We start from the raw sequence: 18,324 nt of genomic DNA, 5'->3' as shown, positions 1-18,324 counted from the left end.
CCATCATAGTTGTAGAAATTGGCCTTTAAATATACAACAACTGCTAACAAATTATATTAATACTGACAAAAACATGTGAAAAATCATAAGTAATACAAACATTATTATGTACATGGTGAACTGTTTTTAAATGACTCAATCTGATTTAATCTATGCGTCCGAATGGTTGTTTTGAAAGATTCTTTTTTTTATTTAAGCAAGAAACTACTATTCTTTTTGACAGGTGGATTAACGTGTGCTGACAAGGATCTCGTCTGCTGTTAAAACAATTTCATCATTTATGCCCGTTCCAGGCAACAGCTCTATAACGCATCTTTGAATTGAACAAGTTGGACAGGGCATGACTCATTGTTTAACATATTCTTAGCAAATAACAATAGAAATTTAATAACACGGCTGCAACGAGTAAAGTCATTTACTTCCAATGTAGTAAAACAGAGTAAAACAGAAAACTGCCATTTTTGATATTTAAATTACATGCTTTAGTATCAGACAACATCAACAGATGGTTTTTTTTTTTCCTTTCTTTACAGTTAAAATGATATATCGTTGTCTAGCCTAGGTTCGTGGATAGTGAAAGTTCGTGGATTCCCCATCACATATGACGTCACACTCCAGCTTTGGCGTACGCGCGCATTTGCCATCAGAAAATCCGGAAGTAAACACAAACTTGTGTCAACTACCAAAATAAATCTAAATAAATATGAGGTTTAAAATAGGTAAGAACATCAATAAAGACCAAACATGCAGAAATCCTTACTCATAATTCCCTTAGATACAATAGAATAGACAATTTTATTTCCCAAATATCAACTCGTCTGCTTTGTTTACATTTAAACTTGACAGCCTGTGTTTTGGTTTTGACAATTTCGTGAGCACATAAACTGATGATGTCATCCACGAACTCAAATAAAAATGAAAGTAGGTTAACTAGCAGACATCATGTTTTGTTTTGCGTATTTCTGGAAGGTTTATGGTATTTTAAAAGGATATGGATTAAATATTAAATTGTAAGTATGCATTTGTTGTTGTTTGCTAATTTTATTCAAATATGAAATGGTTGTTCCTTGTATCCACGAACTTTGACCAGACAAGGATATATTTCTAATACAAATTATACTAGTTTATTGTGTTGTATCCTTGGCATTTTTTATGGACACGCCATTATTTTCAAATCACAATACCACAAATCAGAAGATAATGAAACGGAACGGAACATACTGGAACACAATAGAATAGAAATAATGATGTCTATTTCGAACGTTTAAAACACCTGCCTCCCGAAACAACCCCACCCACGCAAATATTGTTCTTTCTTAACGAACTTCCTTGCATTCTGGGGTTTTATCTTTAATAATGGAGTGTGAGTTTTTATAATCAAAGTATTCAAAGCGGGTAGGATTGAGAACAGCAATAGCACGTAGCAACCTGTTATTCACCGTTCAGTTCGAAGCACAGGGCATGAAGACATGTTCTTCCGAAAAATTTTGTACTTTAGAATTCTAGGATATTTCTGACGACAAATAATAATTATCTTTCGTACGAAAATGAAGTGCTAATATGTCGATGTGTTTCGTATGGGTTAGGGCGAAAACAATTATAATACCACTCCGCACTCCCCCACCCCACCCCCACCCCCATTTGTCCGCAGTACTTTTCTAATATCGACCTTGTGCAGTAGGACTATTCATCAAAGAATTTTTATATACCCTCATATAAGATATAGCACAATATCGGCCTGCCTAATAAACTTTGCTTTATCTATTCAGTGTCAATATATCACTTTTGCGGGAACTTTTGAAATCACTTATTTAATCAAAATTTTGCATTTAAATCATCACCATTGTATTGGAAATGTCTGAACTTAGAAAATGAGTGGTCAAATCAAAGGTTTTTATCCTGAAACAAAAAAGTTATTGCTATTTTTCACTTTTACAGCACTTCAGCCGGAAATTTTGAAAACATTTTTTTCCGGAATTTTTCATTGAAACTGTTATCATTGTATTGGAATGTTCTAACTAAGAAAATAAGTGGTAAAATTAAAAGTTTTTATCCAGAAACAAAAAGTTATTGCATTTTTTCAATTTTTCACAAACTGAAGTATACACTAGCAAACGTCATATTATATGACGTCAATTCTGCACGCTGTTGCTCTTTCAAAGGACTTTTTCCCAATTTTCCGAACAGGTAGGATAAATAGAATATTAGATTACTGTCTGAAAAAAATTAAATTTATTAGGCTCGTCTACGAAAAAATATTAGGCTCGGTAAAGCCTCGCCTAATATATTTTCTTCAACTCGCCTAATAAATTTAAATTTATCAGACAGTAACCTAATATTCTCTATATATAGTATCAGCTTACTGATCAGACCAATGGCTCTAACACATTATTGACGAGTTTTTCTTAAGCAGTGATATCATGTACTTCTTAATACTTGAATTTGAATATTTTTATTCAGTCGTCTGGCAAATGCACTGACCCCCTATAATGGCACCCGACACTTTTATTTTTCATATTACATTCTGTTTTTTGTTTTTTTTGTTTCGTAAATGTTGGTTTTTTTTCGTTCGTAATTACGACATTTATTTCGTTTTTACAAAAATGAAAGATATAAATGTCTAACTAAAAATGTCACAATATTTCCTTAGTTTAAAATAATATTTCTATTTCTCGATATGTATTTCGTTTCAATAAAATAGTTTTGCGGAAGTACGAAAAATTATTTTGTAATACGAAATATTATGATAACAAAATCAAAATGAAGTGAAATCCGACATTTTATTTAACGCCCTAGTTTTACGTAAAAAATGAAATAATATTTCTTACTTGCGGTTGATAAAGATAAACCCAGCGGCTCATGAGAAAAAAATAATTTAAAGGCAATTCTATTTTAGCACAAGGAGCCCATACAAGGGACCGAGTACCCAAACTGGAAGCAAATGTAGAGGACCTTAAAATAATGTTACAAATCAAGTTCGGTGAAGATTTATCAACAATTCATGAAATGATGTCGTTTAAACGCATTTATCTTTTTAGCTCAATTAGCCCTTAAACGGGACCATTTGCGTCTACTTGAACAAATTGTGGATAGGTTAATGAGAAGTCGTTCAGAGGTTTTACTATTTTTAGCTATACAGGTCCCTAAAAGAAGCCAAGCGTCCCCGTTTGAATACATTTAGTAACAGACTTTATAATGATGTTACAGACCAAGTTTGATAAAGATTCATCAAGTGGTTCATGAGAAGATTGAAGTCGTTTCCTATATTGTAGCTCTGGCGGCCTTTAAAGGGCCAACTGTCCCTGTTTGAATAAATTCAAGAGAGAACCTACTCATAATGCTACAGACCAAGTTTGATAAAGATCCATCCAGTCGTTCATGTGATGATTTAGTTTAAATGTATTTGTATTCTTAGTCCTAGCGGCCCTAAATGGGACCAAGTGTTCCCATTTGCAACAAATTGGGAGAGAGCCTTATAATGATGCTACAGACCAAATGGGTCATGTTTAATTGCTCTACCGGCTCTTAGAAGAAGATTAGGGTTATCCGATCTTCTTTTTGAATGCACACATGTTATATATTCCAATTATGCGCATTTATCATTAACCTTAATTTCTCTCTTTTTTTTAAAATAATATAATTAAACATAACACTCAAGTCGTTGAGATGTAATGTAAATACACTCGGGAGTATGAAAACAATCATCCTTTTTTCACCAAAATATTACGTCTGCCATTGCGAATTTGACCTATTAAACTCGATACTTGAGCATATTTCTCTCTGAAGAACACTGGAAAATAATTTGATAAAAATGAAGATACAAGAAGTATAAAATCGAAAAGATGAACAAAACGGACACACATTCATCGTGCTGTCTTTGTGACAACAGCGACCACAAACAGGATGACAAAATTGTTAGTAAACAGATAGATACAAGACAGTTCCTTTAAATGCCCTAAATCGCTCACTTTAACTAAAAGGCTTGGTACTTGTGCATCTATGTGCTCGAGTATTTAAACATTGTAATAATTACATGAAGATGTTGGTCACAAAAATATCAATAATGGGAAGTCTCAGTTAAAAAGCGAAATCAAGGGATCTTATCACCACTATTTAGTACTTATGAACATGTCAAACGTTTAACAAGACCAAATACAATATGGCATTTTGCTAAATTGGTAGAAATAACATTTTTCCAGACCGTCCTTCCCAGTAATGTTGTAGTCGAACAAAAGTTTTACGAATATGGTTAATATGACTGGTACTAAAGCCTTTAGAGTGTTTACAAGATTTAACATGCAAAGCAAATACTCGAGGTTATTAAGCCGATCTCATTGAAGTTGAACTAGGTCTGTACTTTATAAGCATTGATTAAACAGACTGGCCAATGAGTGAATCTAATGAAGTGTGTTAACAGGGTGTAATATAGATATTGTTTGCCAATTCAAGGACTCTAACTCTGGATAAACCGGTACGACGTGTACGAAAGTAATATGGGTCGAAAGAAAACTTTTGACAACAGGGACTGCCTGAAAATATGGCCGCTAGAATGTACCAGATATTGGAATAAGCGATAAACTGTATCACGTAAGAATAATGTTTAAAATGTGGTTTTACGAAATTTTGAAAAAAAAATAGTCAGACGGATATGTAAAATTTATGATTTGTGACATTTTGTAACATTTTCTAAAATTTACGGTTACGGTTGAACAACTCATAATTAAAACATAAACGTTTATCCTTATTTTAATCATTTAAATTATTTTTACACGTTTATGCCAGAATAGCGCTAACGCATGTTTATTTTCGGGTATAGCATCTGCAGTGTCACTCGGTATTCTGCAGATGTTATAACACGGAAAACAAGTTTAACCATCCCTTCATTTGTTATCTTTAAACTAATGATTATGAATTCGGCGACTAAACATACCGAGAAGATTTCTGTAAACTGTATCTTCTGTTGCATCTGCTTCTTCTGCAAACAATTACATGTATGATACAAATGGCAGTAAGATATTTTTATTTTAATTTCATGAAATATTTTTAAGAATTAAGGCAAAAGTTCTGGAGCTCTAACTTGAAAAGTTAAAAGTAATGTTAAAGGAATAGATTACTAGTATTACCTTATCATTAAATATTATATTATCTTAACACTGCGACTGTAACATCTTAGCGTTTCAACAGTTTCTGAAAAAAAGTGTATAGTAGTAAAATGTATATATCAAACAGTAATATATTCCGGTGTATGATCTATTTGAATTTCTCAAAAGAATTACCAGGAGTATTTCCCGATGTGGTATCTATGTAAACAGTAGACGCCGGAGATAACATGTCATGCTCATTCTGTCTCGCCACTTCATTCAGAAGTCTCTCGTTGGTAACAATGATAATATCAATAACCTCGTCATTTTCGTCATTTGTTGCGTCCAACATACTGTCAAATTCTTCTAGCATTGTTTCAACCTTTTGTGAATCGTACGTTGACCTGCCGAACGGTTCACGGAAAAGTACAAATTGGGCATCTTCTGGGCTGATCCGTTTCCAGTCGGATGGATTGTTTATTTCCAAGCATTGGTCAGTACGCTGGTAGTTTCTTTGATTAACTGCTGCAAGTGCGCATTTGTAAGCCAACATGTTGTTCTGACCGGTGACGATAACGCGATGGTTCTCTATAAGCTGTTGAGTAATAAGGACAATGTCGTTCTTGAAAGACTCTATACAGTCGTTCTTCTCTGTCAACGCCTTTGCCAGCTTTTCTGAAAATCAAATAGTAGAGTTTGACCCAGTTACCATTTTTGCATCTACATCCTTATAAACTACTTGGATGAAATACTAGTTTAACAGTCTGTAATATAATATGGAATTTATAACCCATTGATTTTGTATAATCTCTATTGAATTACCACATATTTCTGACTGATTACCTTTCATCATTTTAACTTTGTTGTCTACAATTTTCATCCTTTTTCCTGCAATCCCTGAAAAACATGAAAATTGTTTTATGATACCCTAACAACATTTGATTGTGTCGCGGAGATATAATCACTTTTTATCAAAATAACTAATAACATGCAAGCGTCAGAATAGAACTCAACACTTAATTTATTGAATTCACACATGATAGCGACATTCACATGCGTTTTTCTTATACCCATCATACAAATAACTATATACATTTTTCTGTCAAATCCAGCATAGAATTAAACCCTCGAACCAAGCCCATTTAGTGAGGGATACATGATATTGTTTAACACAGCCTACACTGAACGTGTTTACATTGCGTTTTGACAATCAATATACACAAATATTTGTAAATAAATAAACAATACCAGAGCGTCCTTTTCTTTTCACAGAGGCTTTTGTTAATATTTCATTTGATTTTCTTGATTCTTCTTTGAGGGTCTTAATTTCGTTTGTAAGTTCAGAGTTTTGTAGCTGTAGCTGCATACACAACACGTGGTTCCATGTTTTCCATGTCCGAATTACTTCTACACGATTTGGCATGACTTCAGTAAATGCCGACTTTATCTCGTCTTCGATATTGTTTAAGGAAGGTGCACCGGTACACTTTGACAAGGCGAGTACAGCATCTCTAAGACCACTCCAAGCAGTATTGAACTTCTGATCATCGATTACGTCACTGCTTGCAATGTGTTGCAATCTATTTCTTATATCAGTAATGTCACGCAGACAGTCTCTTTCATTTTGTTGTAACTGATTAAAAAATAACTGTGTTAGCAGGACCGCTAGTAGAGTTACGTCCCATGTTTGAATATCCACCGATCCAGCTGCTGGGTAAACATTTGCAAACTGATCAAGACTGATCTTGAAGCGTCTACGTAATTCATCAATGTCTGGTTTCCGAAAAAGCAGGTAGTCTTCTAAACTCGTGTATGCGTGATTTGTGTCAGCCTTCGCTTTAGCTATGAAAAGTTCACGTAATGGCCTAGGACAGATGTTCACCACAAACGTTATCAGACGATAATATTTGTCGGACATTCTGAAAGAAATCGTGAAAGCACCTGAGTCTTAGATTATTTATATTAGAAACTTTTCGACAATCGGTTTCGGTTTAAACAAACAATAAATGTTTTTGTGTATGATAAGGAGGCGAATATCCAAGTTTATAGATATTTACTGAGACCGATAGTGATATCCACAGGCTTTCACTTTTTTCGTCATACAGTACTAAATTTTATGTCTTCACAAACAAAGAGCAATGTATTTAGTATCTAATAAAAAGGTAAAGGTAGATAGTTCATTAGATATTTTTACAAGCACCTAAACTAAATACTCGTCTAGAATTTTTAAGATGATATAAGAGATAAGATACAGAATATGACTCTGTAATGTTGTATTTGACAAACTCTATCTGAATATAAACAATCAACTATTGTCAACAAGTAGTGACCTTGCACCCATTAATATTTCGTATGATTCCGTAAACTCTTTTTCAGATGACTTAAACTAAATAGAGATATTACTGTAACTAAACTGACATCTTTTCACATTTGCAGATATAGCTGTGCGAAGAAAGCGTTTAACTTCCAATCTTTGCATTATGAATTTGAGTCTATGTCTGGCCCCGTCATATTCTTGTTTCACAGACTTAATATGCGGGAAAATGACCATGCTTATCATGATTTTAATTTGCACTAATCTTCAAAATGTTAGAACCACATTTATCTTTATTTGCATGTAACTGATCCGTTGGTGAAAATTCTCTGTCTTTATGATTATAGGTATTAATATTATGTATAAAATGACTCAAAAACCTAGAATTGTCACAGGAGTAACGAATTATACCACCACAATATGGCCTTGTCACAGAACTAAGCCAATGTCAAAGCCGAACTTGCTTGATCTTTGACCTACTGACCTCAAAATCAATAGGGGTCATCTGCTGGACATGATCAACCTCCCCATGAAGTTTAATCATCCTCGGCCCAATCATTCAAAAGTTATTGTCCGGAAAAGGTTTAAATGTTCAGGGTCACACTGACCTTTGCCTTTTTGCACTCGAACTCAATAGGGGTCATCTACTGGACCTTGACCTTTGACCTACTGACCTCAAAGTCAAACTTGACCTGTATTTTATCATGTTACACCGCTGTACAATAATTTATAAACCTAGGCATAAGCGTTCTCAAGTTATCATCCGGAAACCGTTTAACTGTTACGGGTCAGTGTGACCTGACCTTTGACCTACTGGCCTCAAAATCATTAGGGGTCATCTGCTGGTCATGACCAAACTCTTTATCAATTTTCATGATTCTAGGCCCAAGCGTTCTCAAGTTATCATCCAGAAACCGGCTAACTGTTTCATGTCATTGTGACCTTGACCTACGACCTACTTACCTCAAAGTCGAACTTGACTTGTATTTTATCACGTTACACCTCTGTACAAAAAATATGATCCTAGGCCCAAGTGCTCTCAAGTTATCATCCGCAAACTGTTTAATTTATACGGATCACTATGACCTTAACCTTTGACCTACTGACCTCAAAGTCGAACTTGACCTGTATTTTGTCATGTTACACCGCTGTACAATAATTTATAAACCTAGGCATAAGCGTTCATCCGGAAACCGTTTAACTGTTACGGTTCAGTGTGACCTTGACCTTTGACCTACTGACCTCAAAGTCAAAGATGACCTGTATTTTATGATGATACACCTGTGTACCAAAACGTATGATCCTAGGCCCAAGCGTTCTCAAGTTATCATCCGGAAACCATTTAACTGTTTCGTGTCATTGTGACCTTGACCTTTGACCTACAAAGTCAAACCTGACCTGTATTTTATCGTGTTACCCCTGTGTACAAAAAATTATAATCCTAGGCCCAAGCATTCTCAAGTTACTGTCCAGAAACCGTTTAACTGCTACGGGTCACTCTGACCTTGACCTTTGACCTACTGACTTCAAAGTCGAACCTGACCTTTATTCTCTGATGTTACACAAGTTTACCAAAAATTATATAAATCGGTCGAGCCTTTCATGAGTTATTATCCGGAAACCATGAAAACTGACGGACGGACGGACGGACGTTCTAACGAAACGGTCTTTATGTGACTCCCCCATTGTTCTCTCTATTGTTCTAGTACTATAACAGTCACATAAAAAGAAAAATAGTCACATAAACAATGACATCAAAGAGAAAGTACCGTTATGCAGTCACTTAACCATCATTTCGCGGGCACCGACCGACCGGCAAGCTCACTCCTATATACGCAATTTAATACAATTTCTGTGTCAGTCAAATGCAATACAGAATAATTAAGTGAACTGTATGTAAAACTATATAGATAGATAGTTTATTAACAAAAGGTTAAAAACCCATGAGTTCACATATAACATATAATCATACAACATTTAAATAGTAATGTCAATGGCGGTGTATAAAATAAGTGATTTTACATATACACATAAACTAACATGTATATCTATGCAATCTGACATATTTTTAAACAATTGTCTTGATAATAAACAGTTTTGTCAGTTGACATAAAACTCACTGAACAAATCAACTACATACTAAACTCGTTATTATTAACTGGGAACCTACATAACATGTAATTCTCTGGATAAAATGTCAGAGAGGAGAAAAGTGTTAAGGGTAATAAATAGTTTTACGAAGTTCAAAAGCCCTGTATACAAAGGTGGACAGTTTTTTCAAGGTCGAAATGTTTTCAGTTGATAACAGTTCTGTAAATTTTGGTATAGTTTGGTTTTTCTAGTAATATTTATGGATATACTTCGCTCTGAGGTCTTTTTATAATTTACATTCTAGTAAAAAGTGAAATTCGTCCTCTAGGTTATTACATATAACACATTTCCTATCATTTCTTGGAATTTTGTTCGGCTTATGCCATCTGTCTGTTTCTATCAATAACTTATACGCTGACAATCTCAGTCGTGTGAATGCTATTCTAAATTTCATTATATAAACATTATCTAAATAAGACTTAAAACCGAAGGTTGAAAACAGTTTGTAAGAAGAAGCTCTTGAAGAATTTTCTAAAGATTCATTCCAGTGTTGCATGAAATTATCTCTTATTTTTTGTTTGAAGCTAAGTAAAAATAAAAGTTTCATTTCCTACTGATTTGACCAACATAATAAAATCCTAATTGTTCTAATACTAATAATGATTTGACTGATTTTGCCCAACAATTATTATTTGGTTTAAGTTCCATCTGAAATATCATCATGTCATAAACTTTTCTAATATATCGGTTTCTTTCCGACTTCAATATTTTAAGCCAAAACTTTATTATCAGATACAGTCTATGGTTTATAAAACGCGCAGTTCGGTAAATGTGAACTGTAGATATTGAACAAGTGGTAATTTATCTTCCATTGTATACCAGTCACTTTTCTTCAATATTGCTTATCTGAGAGAAACAACGCATAGTTTATAGTTTTTTCAACGTTACACAAAAAACTTCGTTGAACTTCCCTAGTGAAGTTCGGTCTAAATTACAAACACATTCTGATTGGCTGATATAAAAATGTATGTCGTTATGCGTGTTCGTTAATATGTGTATATGCAGCATAATGTGCAATATGAATTAAAGAACAGTACAGACGTAAACCAATGTATGAAATCAAATTCAAAATCATATATAAGATGAATTTCATTCATAATCTCGAGTTTTATTGTTAAACTGTGAATATTTTGCATTCTGTTTTTGTTTGTTTACATTTCGCTTAAAATAACATGTGCACACTGCCGTGACCTCTAGACCGGATGTTCATTAGGGAAGTTCACGCAAGTTTTTCTGTAACGTTAACGAAAGCATAAAATATGTGGAGTATCTTTGCAATATGAAATATTGATACATGTGACTGGTGCACGATGGAAGATAATTTACCGCTTATTCAATATGCTGGGTACCCATTCACTAAATGGGCGTTTTAGGTGAGAAATTTACGATTGAAATCGGTTAGTGCATTTTCATGACCACGGTTCTTATAGAATACCTTAGGGTAGGGTATAACATGTACAGAAGCATTTTCTTTCTGGTCTGCTGCCAGTGGGCCATCTACCTTACACTGTAACTACTGTAGCTCTACCTATTTTGCCCGGTTTTTTAGATTATCATTATTTGCATAAGCCAGAGATTAACTCCGCCCTGCCAGGTCAAATAGAACGCACTATGTAATAATGAACACGCCCGGGAAATATGTAACGACGAAAATACGTTTATTTGTAAGACTATCACTATTTGTAGTGAATACCACTATGGACCCCTACCTGACCGACTACCGACTAGTGGTGTAAACCGAATTTATACGGCAGATAATTTTCTTGTGAGACAATACGGGGGTTAGAAATGCGATATTTAAAGCTATTGGAAATGCTTCGTACATGTTCTTTGTACAGATGAAAGTATTAGAAAAGGTAACTTAAATTATCGCATTTATCAAATCTTGCGAACATATATGCTCCAAAATTTCGAAAATCATGATTACGGTATTTTGCATTTGTATTTGTTTTGTAGGCTTAAACATCAGATCTTTAAATAACGAAAATAGGATTTACAAGGCCGATATGTTTAATTGTACAGCTTTTGGATGACCGTATACGGGATATGCTTTGTTGAGGAAATCTATATCAGGCACAGGCGAAACCCAAGCCTGATATGGATAGACAGGTTATATCCCGTATCCAGTCATTAACAATCTGTGTCACGATTTTATCGTATCGACTACTACTGACTTCTACATTTTTTGAATAAGGAGAAATCTAATGCAGTTTTGAAGAAAGAACAGTATCTAGTCAGCTACGCTGTTCTTCAGTTTTTACTGAATAAATCATAACTGGACAACCAAACGGTAAATGGTTCCAAAAATGATACATGCTAAATACGACTGGTGGGTAATATTGGATATCCAAGTATAATTATTGAAGATTATTATCAACATAGTAGTACAGCACCTTGGTAAATTTCCAATAGCGAACTACTGATTACTAGGTCAGGTATATTATTTGAAATAATATGAAAACCTTCCGACATAAAGTTCTATCTCTGTTTTATATAATTGGTATACTGGTGCTGTTCAGCAAATAAGTCGTCAAAAGACATCTAAACTAAACTAAACTCTGAATATAAGGTGCTTCCTTTAGTGTTTAATTCAACAAAGTATCACAGACTTATTTCATAAGTTTAACTTGAATATCTCGTACTATTACATACTGTTTTTATGTCTATATTGAGGTTTGAATTTTATATCGGGAGCGTGACGTCATTTTAATGTGAGTTGTTGCGTTATTTTTCATTTACGTTAGTTTTGTTACTTTTATTCTTGTTATCGAACAGATTCATAAGATGTGTATGTAATAAAAAGAGTATTAGCTTCACGTTGCATATGAACTTTTTCTTTAGCCGAATGATACTGCACTCCTAAAATCGACTTTTAGGAACAATATTTCCGCTGCAAAATTTTTGCATATTTCCCGATACAAAGCTAATAACATGATACTAGTCTTTACAATTGATAAACAGTTAAGATATAACCGAAATAGTGTAGGTAAATATTTTAAAAAAATACTCTTCGTAATATTTGATAAGGTTGCTGTATCCTGATGAAACAAAGTTTCAGAAACGGATAGGTTGAATGTGTATACATGTACATACTTAAAATTACATATATACCAATATTTTCTGATTTGTCATTTATATCTAATACAGTCCCTTTATATTCCCTTTATATTTGTTAAAATAATCGGAGATAACATATCTCCGTTCGTTTACAAAACCATAGTCGAGGAAAAATTATTTCTAATGTTTAAAAGGAAATATGCTCTAATGCGGGTCATATCCTATGCAATATTACGAGTAACTCTTTTACAGTTTCGTTATGTATTAATCTTAGTTAATCACCTTCAGTAACATAAATGACTTTTAACCAATATAATGTGACATATCCACCAAGTTGTGCATAACTGGGCTATCATTTCATGAGATGTGAGTAGAGTTTTATTGATTAAGCATTTTATTCTTTCTTTCCGTTTCAGGAGGCTCCGCGGCAGAGTGGATAAGTCTGTGGAGTGTGAATAACGTACCCTTAACGATAGGTGTTACAAATGTGCCTTGGGAGATAGACATATCCAACCAGTAAGCTAACTGAAGTTCAATGGTTATAACCGGGTGCTCACTCATGCCAGACATAATGCACAGAGTGGTCCTTACTTTTTGTACGACCATCATAAGTTGGAAAATTGTCAATAACCTGTTCATGTGTTAGTGTGACATTAAGCTTAACAACCCTCTGCGTCCTTTTACGTGAGATATGTAACTCGTGTATAACATATGAAAAGTGTAAAAGTCTAACAACAACGACAATAATATTCAATGATTCATGCAGTCCCAAAAGTTGTATAACTAAACAATCAGACAGGGTAATGCAAATAACAGCATATATCTACATGCTATAATTTATGTTATAACAAAATTATTCTAATTAGATAGATATTGCAGGAGTTAACTTTGGACGTTAGTGTGACATGGACTATAATAGAAAAGATCATAAATAGATCACATATAGTGAGTCATGGCAATACGAAGATGTCCACTTCCTGTCCGAAAAAGTTTAACTTATCGAACGTGCAAGGACCAATAATATGCGCAGTCCACTCTATCTTGTAGGTGTATAATTTTTTTATTTGAATTAGAGAGAAAACTGTATTAAGAATTGGGTTATATACAAGGGCACACATAAATGACATTATATAATATAAAATATATGTATTATATATAGAGACCAAATAAATGGTACAAAAAGACCCAATAAATTGAAACAGACTCGGCAATTATGGAATGAATCTTATTAGATATCCTACAAATTGTTAAAAATAAATTTATATATTTATATGTAGGTCTCATTGTGCGATATCGTAACCAACAGTATGAAGACATAATGAATAATAACTGTAAATAAAGCAAATGATTGTGTGTTTAAGCGCTATGATAGATAAATTAATTGTAATGTTGTACGTACCTGCTGCTGTTTAGCTTATTATTTCACATTATCCGATCTTTTCACGAAATACAACTATTTATGGTAACTCTCCGGTTTTCACATTTCTATATTTAATCGGTTTAAGCTATATATACCACTCATGCATACTACAACTATTTATAGATATAGCAAATGATCGGGTTTCAGTCTACTCTGGTATTTGGCCGGAATCAGTCTAAAAACGTTTTGCAGCTGATGAAAACAAGTATCGCATTAAAATTTTAAAACAATGGTTATGTTTATATTCTTTAAGCACCTGTGCATGTCAAACGACCATAGGTTATATCATTTACCTATTTTTGAAGCAATAAACACAGTGTACGTGTGTCGTATATTGACTTGGGATGCTGTTTTTTGCCGAGAAAATACAGAGCTTCTTTCTTCAAGAGACTCTTACTTTATTGTCAGGTGATGTACTTTGGTATTCCAAATCGCTGTACTCGTGTCGGTTCTATTCTATAATAAAGAGTTGTTTATTTTATAACATGTATAGCTAACGTTAAATATGTGTAAAAAATGCCTTGAATTCAAGTCAATAGTAAGTCTGAACCATTTTACATGCTATCATGTGTTACATTGAAGCCTTCATGTTGAAAATTATGGTCTTATTCTTTAATTCAAATTAATTATTTTACATGATCTACCGATCGGAATTTTATAACATTGCGAAGAGCATTTTAATTTAAAACTAGTATCCATAGGTAAACATCTGAAGATAAAAATGAGTAATGGAATATCCGGAATGACTCGAAATAGCCGAGGTCAGGGAGTTTCAGGAAAATTTAAATATTTCGCAAAGTAAGTGATATTTCACAATTCAGATAATAGCTTTTTATTGGCAATTAAATTATCTTATAAACGATATTGAACATGTTGAAAAATTAGTCTAAATTTATTTTTTATGACACCTGGTTTGGAATACCCAAGTGAACTGAGTACATATATTTTAAAAGTAGGTCCGAAAAGCAAATACTGCATTGTCCCCTATGACAGTTACAAATGATAATGTTTAAAATAACTGACTCATTTTTAATAACGTACAATATAAACTTATACTGAACAAAATATCTAACCCGCTACTACTTCTTTTTCCAGTATTGGGAAAACCGTAAGATTCAATAAGACATTAACTGATTTGATAAAAAGGCATTGTTTACAATCATGCAAAAATGTCAAAATCAGACAGAACAATGCTTTCAGTAAACTTTGGAATATTTAAGAAGAAACTGGCTGTGAGAACAACTTAAATCGACACATTAGCATAGTGTCAGTGAGCAGTTGACAGCGTGGACTAAACAGTTAAGCCTCCCCGGGAAGTTGCGTTGGAAGCTTTATCGGGGGTGGGGGGGGGAGGGGGGGGGGGTAGGCTTCTTTATATTGATATACTTGTTCCGTCGCCTTTATGTGTCTTGGAGTTATGGCACCTTTCTTATAGTATATATTTATCCAATCTGAAGCATGGTTTCATTGTAACCTGGCTTTGATAATAGCTTTTTTTAAGTTTTCAGTCAGGTAGGGTGTCTTGCTTAAAATCTAAAATGTTATGTTGGTAAGACACATGTTTTTGAAATTGCCAAGCGGATTTACCTATAAGAAACGTTTTAATTCAAATCTGAGCCGAATGTTATATTTTCAGAACAACTTGTGAGCATGAAGTATCGGGATATGTTTAGATTTTGTTAAAATATGACAACTGAACACGTCACGAAATGCAACAAGGGTATTTAACTTCATACTAAATTGTAAGCATTTGTATTGATCAATTTAATAATTATGAGCAGTGTGTTTCCATTCTACCTAACAGCATAGAATTTAAATTTACATACACGGTTGAGTATAATTGATGTTGCAAAGAGATACTTTCGTCAACAATAAAAACAAAAAGGTTGTACCGTTGTTCGCTTTTGTTTGATATAATGCTGATTATATAATTAATGCTGATTATATATTAATGCTGATTATAAATCATTTCTCTGTGATCTATCTTCTTACTGTGACAGATAGAAATTAAAAACTGAAACTGAAACTGAATAATTTGATTAAACGCCTACTTTTATACAATGATATATTCAATGGGTTGTACATAATAATAATAATAGTTATTATAACAACATTAATAATGACAATAATAATAATAATAACAAACAGCCTTATTGTAGCAAACAGTAATGACCAAACCCCTCCCCTTGAGGTCATTTCACCCCTATGGCGAATACCAGTGCTTAAAGCATCTGGTACGCCCATACGAGCTGCATATAGAGGTTCAAACCCCCCGGTTAATGTTGCCATCATATACTATTTAAGAAAGAAATACTATACATTACCCTACACATAGACCTTTTTTAGACGAGGTCACGTGATAGCGATGGCGGTCAGTGTTATTTTTTTAATCTCTTAAAAGTATTGGATTTTATATAATTCAGATTCAGAAGATTATCTGGCAATTTGTGAACAATTACCTAGAATATTGACATATTAATGGATTTATGAAGTGATACTGGAATTACTTATTGTGAAATTGGATATAATATAAACTGCTCGATTTACAAACCAAAATATAAACATTGGATAACAAAGAATCGATTCGTGTCATATCTCAACAGGTCACAATGGATATGCACATCGTGCGGGCCATTGTGACCTGCTGAGAGGTATTTCTAGCTTTATTTCAGAATTGCCGACGGTATAAAACATAACAGGCTGTCAAAAATGCCATCGAAAAACAAACATAAACAGCAGAATAATAGCCAAATAAATAGTGAAACACAGAAGAACACGAATACGAACTCTGTAACCGGTGCAGGTACAGGTCAAGGTTCAAAACAAAACACGATACAAAAAATGGATCAAAATTTAAATCAAAATACTATATTATAAATAAAATTAAAAACTGGTAGAATTAGAAATGCTCTTTCTGACTTAAAACATATTAAACAAGAAGTGCAAAATACAAGTACGAAGCTGTATATCATTGAAAGCAATATTGGGACTCATATTGAAATATTGAAAAGATAAGTGAACAGAATAATTCTTCTCAGTTAACGAAAATTAGTAATTTGGTAGTTGCTGAACAACCAAAGTTTAAGAGAAAAAGCAACGAAGAGCAGTTCAATGCAAATAGTAAAGTTCTGTTGAAACAAAATTAGGCAAACGAAAATTTAAATCAGGACAACGTACAAGAGGCAAAATCGAGCATTACAGAAGGTTGACCATTTTTATTGAAAAAAAAATCTATTACAAGAATAAGTACAATAGTTTTTGTGGGCAGCGAAGCGTGACCACAGAGTTACCATACCACAAATTTAAAGTCAAAATGCTTATCCGAAACCGAACAACAAGTAGTTTCATGTCCTCCATAACTTTTACGTAATTCAAGTCTGTTTAACTTTCAGAAAGCTTCTGAGATTCAACTTTATCAAAAATGCGCTGCTTGAGTACAAATTTGTCGTAATCTATATTTTATAACAAAAACAACGCGTATGAAAATGAGCATGCTTGCTTTGATCACATGACCGAAACAATTCTTCATCACGTGACCAAAATAAACTATAAATAACCTACGAAAATATAGTATAGTAGGCTACTTCAGTACCATCCGCGTTCATCTATAATCGGTATTAAAACCAAGTTGCGTCTTAATTGAACGTTTTAAATTAAAACTTACTTCCTGCTAGAAATGTTAATCGAAATTTTATTGTCATAACAATACCAAAGAGCTTGTTTGGGTCACATGATCAGAAAACATCTAACTAGCACGGCGTGCGTTCTATTTTCGGATAAAATTGCACCCAAGCATCCGTTGAACTTTGTAGCATAGAAATGGGTTTATGGAAAGATATATTACTTAAAATTAACAGAAGAGGTGTGAGCCTATTTATTTTTCATAGAGAAACATACGGTCATTTCATAATATTTACGTAGATAATTTTTATTTGCATGACTTTGGAAAATAATTGCAGCCGTAACCGAGGGGCGAAAAATTCGTACCTTTTTCCCGAAAATACGATCGTATGCACTTTAATTTGGTTTAATATTACATTCCAGCTGGTGTTTGTGATTGACATATCATTAACGAGTATAATTAATTCGAAAGAAACATTATTTTTAACAAATTCGCCTTTTTTAATCGCCGGTAGATTTGCGGTGTTCTCGTCCCCAAATATTCACGTTCTGGCGTACGATTTCTTCTTGGATAATTATACAATAGCGGGATTTGGAAAACTGCAATGAAATAATTTTAGATCATTCAAACAAAGCTGGAAAAATTCCAGTTTTTAATATTTGAATTTGAACAATAAAAT

General features: G+C 33.5%; 1 protein-coding gene across 1 annotated transcript in view; it reads right to left on the bottom strand.

The window, feature by feature from the left end:
- LOC128553030 (uncharacterized) overlaps positions 1-14,080 on the bottom strand; it is a 33,059-nt gene extending 18,979 nt beyond the window's left edge. Inside the window, exons 1-5 of the mRNA XM_053534136.1 lie at positions 14,003-14,080; positions 6,330-7,000; positions 5,925-5,978; positions 5,277-5,756; positions 4,931-4,975 (exon numbers count right to left, since the gene is read on the bottom strand). Coding sequence (XP_053390111.1) covers positions 4,931-4,975; positions 5,277-5,756; positions 5,925-5,978; positions 6,330-6,999 — 1,249 coding nt within the window. The 5' untranslated portion in view covers position 7,000; positions 14,003-14,080. The remainder of the gene's footprint in view (positions 1-4,930; positions 4,976-5,276; positions 5,757-5,924; positions 5,979-6,329; positions 7,001-14,002) is intronic.
- Positions 14,081-18,324: the final 4,244 nt, after the last annotated feature.

Source organism: Mercenaria mercenaria, unplaced genomic scaffold (genome assembly GCF_021730395.1).
Source record: "Mercenaria mercenaria strain notata unplaced genomic scaffold, MADL_Memer_1 contig_3395, whole genome shotgun sequence".
Classification (NCBI taxonomy): domain Eukaryota; kingdom Metazoa; phylum Mollusca; class Bivalvia; order Venerida; family Veneridae; genus Mercenaria; species Mercenaria mercenaria.
Note: the sequence above shows the minus strand (reverse complement) of the source record. Positions and strands in the feature narration are given on the sequence as shown.